General features: G+C 38.8%; 1 protein-coding gene across 1 annotated transcript; it reads left to right on the top strand.

The window, feature by feature from the left end:
* The first annotated feature begins 3,709 nt into the window (after positions 1-3,709).
* Positions 3,710-13,079, top strand: GPR161 (G protein-coupled receptor 161). The gene is made up of 7 exons (XM_032219263.1): positions 3,710-3,836; positions 4,698-4,795; positions 5,602-6,001; positions 6,843-7,567; positions 8,876-8,980; positions 9,668-9,784; positions 11,194-13,079. The coding sequence occupies exons 3-7, from the start codon at positions 5,634-5,636 to the stop codon at positions 11,436-11,438; spliced, it is 1,560 nt and encodes a 519-aa protein (XP_032075154.1). The 5' UTR covers positions 3,710-3,836; positions 4,698-4,795; positions 5,602-5,633; the 3' UTR covers positions 11,439-13,079.
* The last annotated feature ends 796 nt before the right edge of the window (positions 13,080-13,875 follow it).

The raw sequence follows: 13,875 nt of genomic DNA on the forward strand, positions 1-13,875 counted from the left end.
AATCGTTCGCAATCCGACTTGCATCGGGATTTTCGTCATTTTCACAGCCAAGAAACTGCATTGGGTTTTGAAGGATAAAGGGGAATCCTGGGATGGCAGTTATTTCCGTGAGAAAATTTTATTGGAGAATGTCATTCCATTTCTCAGTGATCCAGACAATGTCTTGATGGTTGGTGAGGCTGTCTTTCTTCATGACAAAGCTCCTTGCATGCGTGCAAATGCGACTCAGCAATTGTTAAAGGAAAACAATGTCGAATTTTGGGGCAATGACGTCTGGCCGGGAAATTCGCCAGATCTCAATCCGGCAGAGAACATTGGGGCCATAATTAAGGATGAAGTGGAAGCTCTGATGATTCAGGAGCAAGGTCAAAATCGATATTCGGTTGAAACTTTGAGAATGAATTTGGAAACTGTGTTGAAAAATCTGGAAAATCGAACGGAACTGTTTGAAGATTTGTTGTGTTCTTATCCACCTCGTTTGAATGCTGTTCGAAGGGCTAATGGTGGTCATACTGACTATTAAATCGTGTCAATAAACTCAGTTTTTGATGGGCTTTCGAATGGTGTATGAATTATTTGTGTTGTTATTACAAGTGTTGCTGTGACCCCCTAGGAAAAGGTTATGCCCCGCCCTGTATATGGAAGAGGATGTGATGACTCAGGGTTAAAGACACTGAGCTTATCAGCTCGAAAGCTGATAGCCTGGGTTCAAGACAAAGGTGGGTTGCTCCTGGTTGCAGAACCGGCAGGTCCGGGTTGCAGAACCGGCAGGTCCGGGTTGCAGAACCGGCAGTGACCCAGGCCTGTCATGCCCCCGAACTGGTTTCCTCACCACCGCTGGGGCACTACCATTTTGGTTTTTAGTGACTGCACGTGTGTGATTCACTGTAAATTGTTCTGCGCATGCACAAAGAACAATTTACAGTGAACTGCGCGTGAACCGGTAGTAAAATCGGCAACAACTCACCCCTGGTTCAAGACTTGAATACTGCGAGTAAATAAATAGGTACCACTTCATTGGGAAGGTTTCTAGTCGTTTCATGCACCTTGGCGTACAGTCATGTTGGCCATTTGATCAGAAATGTCTTTGGACAATTCTGGCTCCCTTGGTTAAGAAACTGAGATGAGCACCAGGTCCTAGAGTCGGACCTGACTGGACAGTAAACTTTAACTTCACTTATGTTTTTTTACACATCACTACTATGTGCTGCAGTTATTTAAAAAAAACCAACCATATTTCCTACCAAAAGTATCTCCAATTTTCTGTCATATAATTACTGTAGCTCAATGGTGTCAAACTCATAGCATCACAGCAGCAGCACGTGACGTATTGGGACTTTTTTCCCTTGCTAAACCAATGTGGGCAGCGCATAACACATCTGGCCACGTGACATATTGGGACTTCCCCCACCTTCGCTAAACTGGATGTGGGCATGACCAGCACATAACACATCTGGCCTTTATGCCAGGAGTTTGGCAACCCTGCTGTAGCTCAACCACATTCTGCAATAATTACATGTTCGTTCATTCTGTCAACTGAAGAGTGTAGTTTATCTGGTTGGAACTTGGCATGTTATATGAACCTGATCATTTGGTGCCAGGTATATGAAACATATTTTATAACTTGGTATATGTAAGTCTGGACAGTTGTGGCTTATTCAAGAAACCACGCTAAAATAAAGTATGGCTACAACTAAAGTCAGAACCAAAGTTGGGAATGGTGGAAAGAACGCAATTTTAAAAAAATTAGTTATTTGTCTCTGCACTAATAAAAACTTTCTAAGGACAAAACTCCAAATAGGCTGTTAGAACATGTGCATTATCTCAGCAATGGTGCAGTAATATAAATAATTGGGCCTGAGATTTATTTGAAAGATTTATTACTGTTCTTGTTCTACCTGTGGAAGATTTTAATTGGAACCAGAAATTAGGCTTATGCATAACCTACAATTTGTAGAAATTCGCCCTCCCTGGGCTCCGGAGGCTTTCCTGAAGCCTGGGAAAGATGAAAACGGCCTCCCCTGGGCCTCCAGGGGGCCAGGGGAGACCGCTTTCACCCTCCCTAGGCTTCAGGAAAGCCTCCAGAGCCTAGAGTGGGCAAAAAAACAGGCCCAATGGACCAACTGGAACTTTCTTTCCGAACTTCCGGTTGGCCTGTTGGGCCTGATTTTCACCCTCCCCAGGCTCTGGAGGCGTTCCTGAAGTCTGGGGAGTGCAAAAACGGCCTCCCCAGGGTCTGTTTTTTGCCCTCTCTAGGCTCCGGAGGCTTTCCTGAAGTCTGGGAAGGGCAAAAACAGCCTCCCTGGCCCTCTGGAAGGCCAAAAATCAGCTGGTTGGGGCACGCATGCACACCAGAGCTGAGGGCTGCCGTGCCAGCAAATATAGCTCTGCGTTCCACCTGTGGCATGCATGCCATAGGTTCGCCATAATAGTAGGCCATCTTCTGCATTCTTGTTCTTTCATTAATTATTTTGCTTTGTTCAGAAAAGTTAAACATATTTTCTTTGTAGCGCTTTGGACTGTACAATGTGCCCAACACTGTTTTGCCCCAAAGAAATTAAAAGACTTTATAGGTGATAGCAGCTATAATTTCATATTAGATCAAAATTTAAGAGATAGAAAAGCAGTAAATTTGTTTAGACTGGCATGCTGTTCTGACATCTTTATGTGTAGCATTATAATTAGTTTTTAAAATTCTTAAAGGCTGATGTTCACCAAGAGATAGATAACAAATAGTTTGACTCAAGTCTGAGTATTTCCATTGTATTAAGACATGGTTCACTTGACCATATTCTGCTAAATAAATTGCAGACAGTGGGCTCAAATAATGTAGCAAATCAATAATTCTTTATAAACTTCTGATTTAGCGTATGTCTGCTTATATGACTGTATATTATGATTGGTTGCTATGTTCTCTGAAATTCTATTTGAAATAAAATTTACAAATAGTACAGCAAATTTTAACATTACGCAATACTGTAGTTTAAGTTACAATCTCTCACCACTTAACTGAAAGTACATTCTACCTATTTCCATTTTAAACATATAGAATTGCAGTGTAAAATGAACAGATTTATTACTAATTTGAAGCTGGATGTATCCAAATTAGCCAATATAGATATAAACTGTTGGAAGAATGGTTGCACTCATGATTTATTTAAACGATATTCCTTTATGTAAAATGTGATTTTTAAAAAAATCTAAGGAATTTCCCTTTATAGTGAATTTGTCTGCTATAGGAGTTGCCTGCTATAGAAACGAATCATCTCTTCATTTTTGTTTTGCCATTGTGCAAGTGATATTCTTCGACTGAGAAAGAAAAATGATATACAGTAAAGCAGAGGGCAGCATGAAAGTTTTTCCGAAGGGGTGAAGAAATGGAATGTTGGAAGGCTGGGCTAACTAACATAAATTATTTACTTAGTATTGGTGAAGAAAATTTGCCTTCGAAAATTTCATCCTACTGTCTCTATAGACCAGCTTTTCCCGCAGAAAGACAGCTTGTTAAAGCTGCTTTCTAATTGTAAAGGAATTACAAAAAAAGTTAATTACGATGGAAACATGAAAGGGGAGGCCGAGCTGCTGAAGAACAAAAGCGCGGCGGAGCAAAAAAGACAGGATGGGAATGTGGGAGGAGTAAAACGGGGATGGAGGGAGTGTTTCAAGGAAGGAGGGATGTGAAAAAGTAGATGAGGGGATGGACGAGAAAGAGGGGGGGGGTCGGACTATTTTTATGGGCCTCGACTGGCGGCGACCGTAGGGGACCCGTAATCTGAACCCCTTCGCTCGCATCGATAACGGGGTTGCAGGGCTACCGGAGGGCAGTTTGGTCAAAGGTGAGTGGGTCGCCTCACCCCGGCGGAAGGTCCCCGAGACCTTCTAGTGCAGAACAGAGTACAACGGCCCCGCGGTATAAGGAGAGCAGAGTCCTTGCTTCCTCGGAGGGATCCCGTAGACCCTGCGCTGCAAAAGAAAATCTTGCTTTGCCTCTAGGCGACGATGGGACTGGTATGTTGGGCGAGGGTGGTGGCCGGGACGGGAGACGCCTGGCTACTGAGCCATGATTCTCCATGCCTCGGCAGCGGAGAGAAAGGCTGGCTGAATAATTCTGGTACCGAGCCGGGTTAAGGGTTTGTTTGTTTTTTCAACCCCACGACGAGACATCTCAGCGTCCCGATTTCTCTGTTCTGTACAGCCGACCATGGGCGAAAAAGCAGACGAGAGTAAGGAGATAGTTATCCTCCACTTTTCAGGGTGGTGTCTGGAGCATCCAGGCGGGGATTTGTACAATGCGAACCATTTCAGCTGTACATACTGCGAGCCTGGAATACAATCCTGGGTGAATTTTGCATCCAAGTCCAGCTGTGCAGGCCCACCGTAAAAAAGGAATTTTGGGTGTGGGGGGGAGAAAATTCAGTGGTCTGAATCCAACATTTAATAAGAACTCTTCTAGGCCCTACTTACCTGGCATTTCCAAGACACCTTCATTTTCCACCTTCCAATCATGTGTAGGCATCCCACAAACTACCGTGTTGTAAATCAGTAGCCCTGAATGTATTAAGAGTCAGCCCACATGGAGAAAAAAGTTTTAATTTCTACTTAAAAAGTGATAGATTCATGGAATAAAGCAGTTATGAAGGTTAAGAAAAAAGTATGTGGAAAGTACGGTAACTTAAATGTAATTTTAAATCCCACAGAGAGAGACCCCAGAAAAGAAGTTTTATAGAACAAAAACAAATGTATAAATCAATGTATGGAGGTGATGGAAGCAAAGATGACTTGCAAGGATAGAAAGGTAGGAGACTCGTAGTGAATGATGCTGATGAAAGGTAGATTTAGTGATGCTTCCTTTTTATCTTGTGCCTTAATTTCTTTGGATTCTTTGATATTTTCTCCCTGTTCTTTGCATAATGTTGCTTTCCTTGAATGGGTCTATATGTATTTTGTCCATGAATTGCTGTTTTAAGAAGTTTCTAAGGATAGATCATTCTGTTGTGCACTTTCAGGTCAAAGTGAGATGCTCTTGAACATCCCATGCTCTACATGATCCAGTAATTCTCCATAGCTATGCTATGCTTTGGATGACAGCAATGGTGTTTTTTTTTTCAAGAATAGTCCACTTCCATTACTGTAATTCTATTAGAGGTTTTAGTTAAACTTTGTAAGGACATTTGGATTTCTGTATATTATTATAACTGGCATTCTTGAAGTGTAATAGACAGAAATATCATGAGAATTAATTATTAACAAGTTAACATTTCATACATGGGATAATTGATCCTAAGATGATATAGTAGCAATGTGACTATGTTGCTAAGCTTCAGGGAGACCCAACATATAAAAATAACTCTGTTACATATGAGTTACTTGTTCTGTCTGCCTTTGGAAAATGCTTTGCATATTATTGCACATATCCATGAAGTTCATGTGATATTTTATAATTTGATAAGTCTTATGTATGTAGTGTTTGTAATATTTTGACTAACACAATGCAGCCAAGACCGTACATTGAGAATTGTGGAACTAGTAACTTTGTTTATGGAAATATAAGTAGCATTCATTGATGTAATATATGTATCAACTGTTTTTGTATTTCTTTAGCAGACGCTCAGCATGTCTTGGTTGCTCTGACAATGAGCATCAACTTGTCCCTCAGTAAGGAGAATGTCTCAGAAAACCTCACATTGCTGGAAGAGGGAGCAGGCAGAATCACCGAGTCAATTGCTATCATCATTATTGCTATTTTCATCTGTTTAGGGAATCTGGTGATTGTCCTCACTCTTTATAAGAAGTCATACCTGCTCACTTTAAGCAACAAGTTTGTTTTCAGCCTCACTCTGTCCAACTTCCTTCTTTCGGTGCTGGTACTTCCTTTCGTTGTTACTAGCTCCATCCGTCGGGAATGGATCTTTGGAGTCGTTTGGTGCAACTTCTCTGCCCTACTCTATATGCTCATCAGCTCTGCCAGTATGCTCACACTTGGACTCATTGCTATCGACCGGTATGCCATCTGTTTTTGTCATGAACTGAATATGGCCATGTGGGTGGGGGGGGAGTGCCAATTACCTCCACTAGACCGATACGATCGCATAGATTAGGCCTCCTCCGAATTCCATCATCCAGCCAGTGTAGACTGGCAACTACCCGGAGGAGAGCCTTCTCGGTGGATGCTCCGACCCTCTGGAACGAACTCCCCGTGGAGATTCGGACCCTCACCACCCTCCAGTCCTTCCGCGCCGCCCTAAAGATCTGGCTGTCCCGGCAGGCCTGGGGTTAAGATTCTAACCCCACTCGAATTGTGTGACTGTTGTGTTTTTAATAATGATGTATTGTCTTTATGTTAGAAATTGTTTGTCCTCCCCCCCCCTTTTTTTGAACTGTGAGCCGCCCTGAGTCCCCCCAGGGAAAAGGGCGGCATACAAATAAAGGGAAAATGAAAAATGAAAAAATGAAATGAGTTCTTAACATGTACCAGCATTGAATTGAATTGAATTTATTGCACTTATATGCCGCCCTTTTCCCCGGAGGGGACTCAGGGCGGCTCACAATCCATTGAATATACAGTGGCAGAGAAATATGTTTTAAATAATAATGCCACCAAGTTTATACTTTGAGATTCTGGAACAAATAACTTCGTTTATTAATATGTAAGCAGCATCTGAATATTTAGGCAGCAAAAAGAAAGTGTGTTTCCAAGAGACAACCCAGGTTCTCCAATTAATCTGATCCAGTTTTCAAAAGACAAATTCACTCCTTTAATCTTTTTCATGTTTGGTATTATTCAATTTCCTATGTATTGCATCTACCCTAACATTACTGCATACTCCTTTTATGTTTTTCAGATACTATGCTGTCTTGTACCCCATGGTTTACCCCATGAAGATTACGGGTAACAGAGCTGTTGTTGCCATTGTGTATGTGTGGCTTCATTCTCTAATTGGATGCCTTCCGCCCCTCTTTGGTTGGTCATCTTTAGAATTTGATCAGTTCAAATGGATGTGTGTAGCTGCATGGCATAAGCAGGCAGGTTACACCGCTTTTTGGCAGATATGGTGTGCTTTGCTACCATTTATAGTCATGATCATTTGCTACGGTTTCATATTTCGCGTGGCCAGGATTAAGGCACGGAAGATTCACTGTGGCAGCGTGGTCATTGCAGCGGAAGACACGCAAAGGAATGGGAGAAAGAACTCGAGTACTTCAACGTCCTCATCAGGCAGCCGAAAGAATGCTTTTCAAGGGGTCGTTTATTCTGCCAATCAGTGCAAAGCTTTGATCACAATTTTAGTTGTAATTGGGGCTTTTGTCATCACATGGGGGCCTTACATGGCGGTTATCACATCTGAGGCACTTTGGGGTAAAAACTGCATTTCCCCTGCCTTTGAGACATTAGCAACATGGTTATCTTTTACAAGTGCTATTTGCCACCCTTTGATTTATGGACTCTGGAATAAAACTGTACGCAAGGAGTTACTGGGAATGTGCTTTGGAGACCGGTACTACAGAGAATCATTTGTTCAAAGGCAAAGGACATCCAGATTATTTAGTATTTCTAATAGGATTACAGGTAATTTTTAAAAAATTGTTAAAGTGCCTCTAGAAGATACTGTAAATTGCAGAATGACCACCATTTAATTAGTCTGGTACAACCACTAGTGTTGTTTACCATTTATCATGTGGTTTCTTTGTCTGCTTCATGCTTGAGAATTTTTGGACATAAGAAAAAAGAGACCGATTATCCATTTTATTCAGATAAACTTCACTAAACAGATAAGATAGAATAGGAAAATTAACCTCAGCGCTCTCCGGACACATCCTTTGCATATGGATATTTTTGTGATATTGTAGCATCTAGAGCCTCTTGCAGTTCCTCTGTTTTCAGTTTGTTTATTTATTATTCATTTATTTTTTTAAAAATCTTTATCTCCAGTTTAACTGTTCTGGGTAATGGTTTCCTATTAAAGCTGATCAAGGAGCTTCAACCTATAGTATAGATTAATTTATTACTACCATTACAATTACAATTGCTTTTACACAGTTCTTTGTAGTTGATTCTCCTTACAGTTAGCTCTCTTCCCTGTTCATCACAATCAGCACAAACATCATCCCTTGTTAAAACCTAGATAAATATAAATGTTCAAAGCATTTCTTTAAAAGTTTTTCAGAATAAATAACAGAATTGGAAAGGACCTTGGAGGTCTTCTAGTCCAACCCTCTGCTCAGGCAGGAGTTGTAGTTCCCAACTGCCGGGGAACTCCATGTGAAGCCATGCCACCCACTGACCTTGATTGCTGCCTGCCCTGGGGGCGTTGGATGGCTCCAGGACTGTCCCGCTCAATGGGCACTGTAGACCGAACTGTGCCTTCTCTGTCCTTAATTTTCACTATTTTTGAGATACTCAAGCTCTAATACCAAGCTAAAAAGAAGTATAAAGATTTTTTTCATTGACTTTATTAGATACAGGTTCTTAATGGTATGAATTCTAATTCTGAATTATTCAAGAGTCATGCTTAATAAATTCAGATGTTAAAAACTTTTTTTTTATTCCATTTGATCTTGTCTAGTGCTGACTGGACAAGTAGCTGCAGTTTTCTTGGCAAAGGGTTTTGAGAAGTGATTTGCCATTGCCTTTTTCCCAGGGCTGATAGAAAGTAACTGGCCCAAAGGTACCCAGTTGGCTTTGTGCCCAAGGCAGGACTAGAATTCACGGTCTCCCTGTTTCTAGCATGATATCTTAACCATTACATTAATGTAATGTATGTAATGGTTTTTGTTACAGACTTAGCCATTATTAAATCAAGCAATGTAATAAAATGCACTGAGGATATTTGAAGATGTTTGGCTAATTTGTTTGGATGCTGAAATATTTTTACAGATCTAGGATTGTCTCCACATCTGACAGCTCTCATGGCAGGGGAACGGACTTTAGGACACAGCAGCAGCACAGGAGATACAGGCTTCAGTTTCTCTCAGGATTCAGGTAACTGTTTCTTTGAGTTACGTTGCAATGAACAAGAGCCAGCAGTATGATGCAGCCAGACACACAAAAAGCTTGCAATAAACTTGAAATGCAACAGTAGTACTATCCTAGTGCTATCCATGTGAAAATATGCAGCTATTATAGAATTCCCGCTTCCCATAGCTTTTGAGTGTGCATATGTGTACCAATGAAAAATAATGGAAAAAGCATTGAGAAAAAGACTACTGGGCAATAAGTATGTAGACTTCCCTGTAAAACTCCCATGAATGTAGGCAAGATGGAGACAGTTAACTGTAACTTCTGATTCTCTCCTGCAAATGCATCAAGTGCCTTTCCCTACAAATAAGTTTAGTGATTAGTTAAATCAAATACAATTTAAGATAAAATACATAACCAAAGATGGCTTGGTTACAAGAAAAAGTGTGCAAAAGAAAGTTGAAGCATTCTTCCCATTCACTTGCTTCCTAACTCTATAATTAGCATCATAAGCAAAAGACATTCTTGCCAACCTCACTTTTCTGCATTGTAGTAATGATTCCAGCTATAGAGGTGCCATCAGCTGTTTTCTAGATGTGAGGGAAGAATACAGCTGCTACCTTGCTCATATCACAAAAATATCATTTTTGCATGTATCCATTAAATGAATTATCCCCTTAGTCAACTGTTTAAGCCATGATCTATTTTTAGGGACAGATGTTATGCTGCTTGAAGATTATAGTTCTGATGGAATTAATCACCCTCATTGTGTTTACCCTCATCGCCGGAGTTCTGTAACTTTTGAAGATGAAGTGGAACAAATTAAAGGTATGTTGAGGCTAGGCATGCCATTACTGAACTGTGTGTGAAAGGGGACTGCTTGGATCAAGAATTCAGTCCTCAGAGCTATTTGATTTAACTTAATTTTAGTTTGAATTTCATTAACATTTTAATTTAATTTATTTAATATAAAATTAGAAGTTATGAAAGACTTGAAAATGAAACAAATCTACTGGAAAGTCTTATAGCTGTGAGATACATATAATCTAAAAGGGAAAATTAAGGAGGGGAGGAAATAAATTCATTTACATAAAAAGTTGATGCTTAATGAATAAATGAGTTCTGTTTCATATAGTGTGTTGTGTATATGTACACACAAATATACATTATACATTACATACATTATACATTAGTTTTATCTTATTCTTTAGGGGAAAAATAGAACAAGCAAATATTTTGCAGGATGTAGATTTATTGGACATTGTCAATGTGGTTTTGCTCTAAAACAATAGGAATTTTTAAGATTTTTGCCTGTAAATAAATTTAGTAATGACCATGTATTATTTATATTCATAGCTATACAGTATACACATATATTAACAATTGCATTCTCACTGTCCAGTCTGTTGATCTGCCTGTATGTCTAAAAAAAGTAAAAGTAAAATTAATTATATTACATTCAGAAAGGATAAAGTAAACATTCATTATAGAGAGTTTCCTTAAAAAGAAAAGGACAAGCAAGGGAAAGTTTTCCATATGAAATGAAGTACAAAGGAAAGTGAAAAATACGGAAGGACAACAGCCTCATGGATTTGTAAGGAGAAGAACTGAGTAACTGTTCTAAAATGGAGAAAAACTCATTTCTTCTCTTAGCTTTACTTAGGTACTGGTATTGACTGCTAAGAAGTCATGCACGAAAAGTACAGTGGACTATAGAAGAGAAATCAGCAGAGCAATTTCAGAAAAAAACAAAATGAAACCAAGCTCAAAATTAGAACTCTAGATAGAAGATTTAATTGGAATTACTCAAGGGCTACTTTTAGAAGTGCTGCTGCAAATGTTGGGAATAATAGTAGTTTGCAGTAGTTTTGAATAATCTCTATTTCAGTGGCAGAGCGGAGGGAAGTACAGCATTTAATAAAGGGAGTTTTACACTCTGTTGTATTTTTTTTAAAAAATAGTTCCTTTAAAGCCTGTCTTTGTTATATAGTTTGCTGATGGCTGAGATCCACATATTTTATTTTTAAGTTTATAGATAGACGTTACTTGTCAGATTAAATTATCATGTATACGCTTGACCCATTTTGTCCTACGTAGAAATTCCAAAGCCACAATAAGACGAGTCTTCATGAATGTATTTCATTACCAGAGAGATGACTACAATGTTCAAATTAACACTAACATATGAGGCATTCATATGGCATTAGAGGGCTAATATCTCTCTTTTCTTTATTCAGAAGCAGCAAAGAACTCTATCCACGTAAAGGCTGAAGTTCACAAATCTCTGGATAGTTATGCATCCAGCTTGGCCAAAGCAATTGAAACGGATGTGAGGATCACCTTGTTTGGAGGAGATGCTCTGTCTGGCTTTTTGTTCCCAGCACGAACTGCGGCAGGCATCAATGGAAGTGCAAGGCGTGGCGGCAGGGTCCATATTGGACAAAAAATACAACTACAGAGCATTGAAGAAGGAAACACTTAAAATTGCTTCAATAAAACAAATAGGAAAAAGATACACTGAAAACTGTTGCACCGCCATGATTCTTTGCAAGGAAAACAAAACAGGTCCCAGTATTTTAAGCAAAGCTTTAAAAACTTCCCAAAGAATCATCTTAACACAGTGTTAGAAAACAAAATAACCCAAAATATTGGGAAATCAAAAGTATGAAAAGGTTCACTGATCCCTAAGTAATAAAGCACAAGTTATTTCACTATTTCGGTGGCATACAGCACATTTCCCAAGCTGGACACTATCCAGAAGGAGTACTTCAGCTGCAAGTTTTGCAAACAGCATGGCTGTGACTGAGAATTATAAAAATTAAAGCAACAGAAACACTTGGATTAGGAACAGCAGCCATAGTGTTTCTCGCTGGATCCTTTTTCTGCTTTTTAAAAACTTTATAAACATAGTTCAGTGTTAAAGTAATTCCATTACTTTAACAATTTTGTCCAGGTACTTATGGAAAAAAAACATAATAAAAAGCAACTGAGGCCTATCAAATCTAGTATTGGTAAAGGCTGAGAATTGGGGTACTTTCACACTAGTATTTTAATGTGAATAGTCACATTTTGCTAAATCATTTTATAGTGATCATCTGCAAGGTTACATTCTTCCTTTACTGTCATTTTGTATTTTCGATATTTTTGTTCTTTTTCTAAAGCGGCAGAATGTCCATCTTTAACACATAACCCCCAGAAAAGTTACATTTTCCACAGCTAATGTTGCTCAGGAGAAATTCATCTTAAACACTGCAATAGATACCATTTAAAACTTTTAATCCTCAGTTGTTAAACTGGTGGTGATCAGAAAATGTTTTAAACTTTATATTAGGTGAAATACAGCTTTTATTAACCAGCTTACAAAACACAATGAATACAAAATACTTTTTCTCTCTCTCTACTTTATAATGTATAATTTTTTTTAAAAAAATCAATATGTTTTTTAAAAATAAAGTGGCATCCCCTGCAAAAGTATACAAAGTTATGCTGAGTTTTAAGTGCACACGGGTAATTTGTTTTCCTCACGCAAAAACTGGTAGATCACATGGAATGAATGTAGGTGTAACTTTGTTGATAGTGTTGAAAGTCAGTTGTGATTTCACTTGTACCTTGCAGAGAAAATGCAATGTTTGTGTAGCATCAGGAATCATACTTTGAATACTTTCGTATAGTGATTAAGGGAGTGGGAAAGGGAGTAATTTATATGGGTAATTAGGATTAACAATTTCATTAATATGGAGCAATTCCATTAATATCGTGCCCTCCAAAGATGTTGGATTGTGGCTTCCACAATTGTATTTGTCCTTGCTATATGACAATTATAGAAACTATATTATAGACCCATAGTCCATAGTTTAGCTGTATGGCCCTCCACCATTTCTGTGAGGAATCATTGGAATTCGATGTTTCATTCTTTCAGCAATGAGCTGCTTTTGGGTTCACAAAAAAGGTGAATTAGGAAGGAAGATAACATTGTCTCAGTGCAGTTATTGGAACCAGGATTAATGATGAACAATATTCCATGAATGACGATAGATGTCCACTGATTAAGCAGATTCCATTTCCATGTATAAGTAGACCTTGACTTATGACCACAATGAACCCAAAATGTTTGTTGCTAAGTAAGACAATTGTTCAGTGAGTTTGGCCCCATTTTATGACCTTCCTTGCCAGAGTTCTTAAGTGAAACACTGCGCTTGTTAAATTAATCACATGGTTAAGTGAATCTGGCTTCCCCATTGACTGCTTGTAAGAAGGTTGCAAAAGGTGATCACATGACCCCAGATATACCCCAAATATTAGTCAGGTGCCAGGTGCCTGAATGAAAAGCAGTCATAAGTTAAGTTTTTCCAGTATTCTTGTAACTTTGGTCATTAAATGAACAGTTGTAAGTCAAGGATACCTATATGGTGACAGAGCTATAACTGAATTTAAATTCTGCGCCACCCTTTTCTCTTGTTATCTACCATCATCTTATTTACAACACTGGAATTGTGCTAAATTCTGTATTCAGAATAAATTCTGTAAAATAGAGGATTTTTTTGTTAATTGTATTTAAACATATACTACTTGCATTTTTACAGAAAAAGGTGATACTTTTAATTCTTTTCCTTAGTTGTAGACTGAATGCTGACACTCAAAGCAACATAAATGTATTGTAGAAGAACATTTTTTTAAAATTCTAAACTCTCTTGCCAGTAAATTGGCACCTTAGAATATTGTTGTAAACTATTTTGAGTGCGTATACAAGCAGAAATGTAGGTTATAGATTCAATAATAAACATACAAACATATTGTATTTATGGTGTTGCATCAGTGGTGGGATTCAAAAATTTTTACTACTGGTTCTGTGGCCATGGCTTGGTGGGGGTGGCAGGGGAAGGTTACTGCAAAATCCCCATTCCCTCCCGATCTGCTGG

This window comes from Thamnophis elegans, chromosome 6 (assembly GCF_009769535.1).
Source record: "Thamnophis elegans isolate rThaEle1 chromosome 6, rThaEle1.pri, whole genome shotgun sequence".
Lineage (NCBI taxonomy): Eukaryota > Metazoa > Chordata > Lepidosauria > Squamata > Colubridae > Thamnophis > Thamnophis elegans.

What these genes read in the sequence shown, in the direction of transcription:
- GPR161 (XM_032219263.1), top strand. Translation starts at nt 5,634, where the DNA reads ATGAGCATCAACTTGTCCCTCAGTAAGGAGAATGTCTCAGAAAACCTC. An exon ending in GGACTCATTGCTATCGACCG is followed by an intron (nt 6,002 to 6,842) that starts GTATGCCATCTG and finishes TATGTTTTTCAG; the next exon opens with ATACTATGCTGTCTTGTACC. An exon ending in CAGTTTCTCTCAGGATTCAG is followed by an intron (nt 8,981 to 9,667) that starts GTAACTGTTTCT and finishes ATCTATTTTTAG; the next exon opens with GGACAGATGTTATGCTGCTT.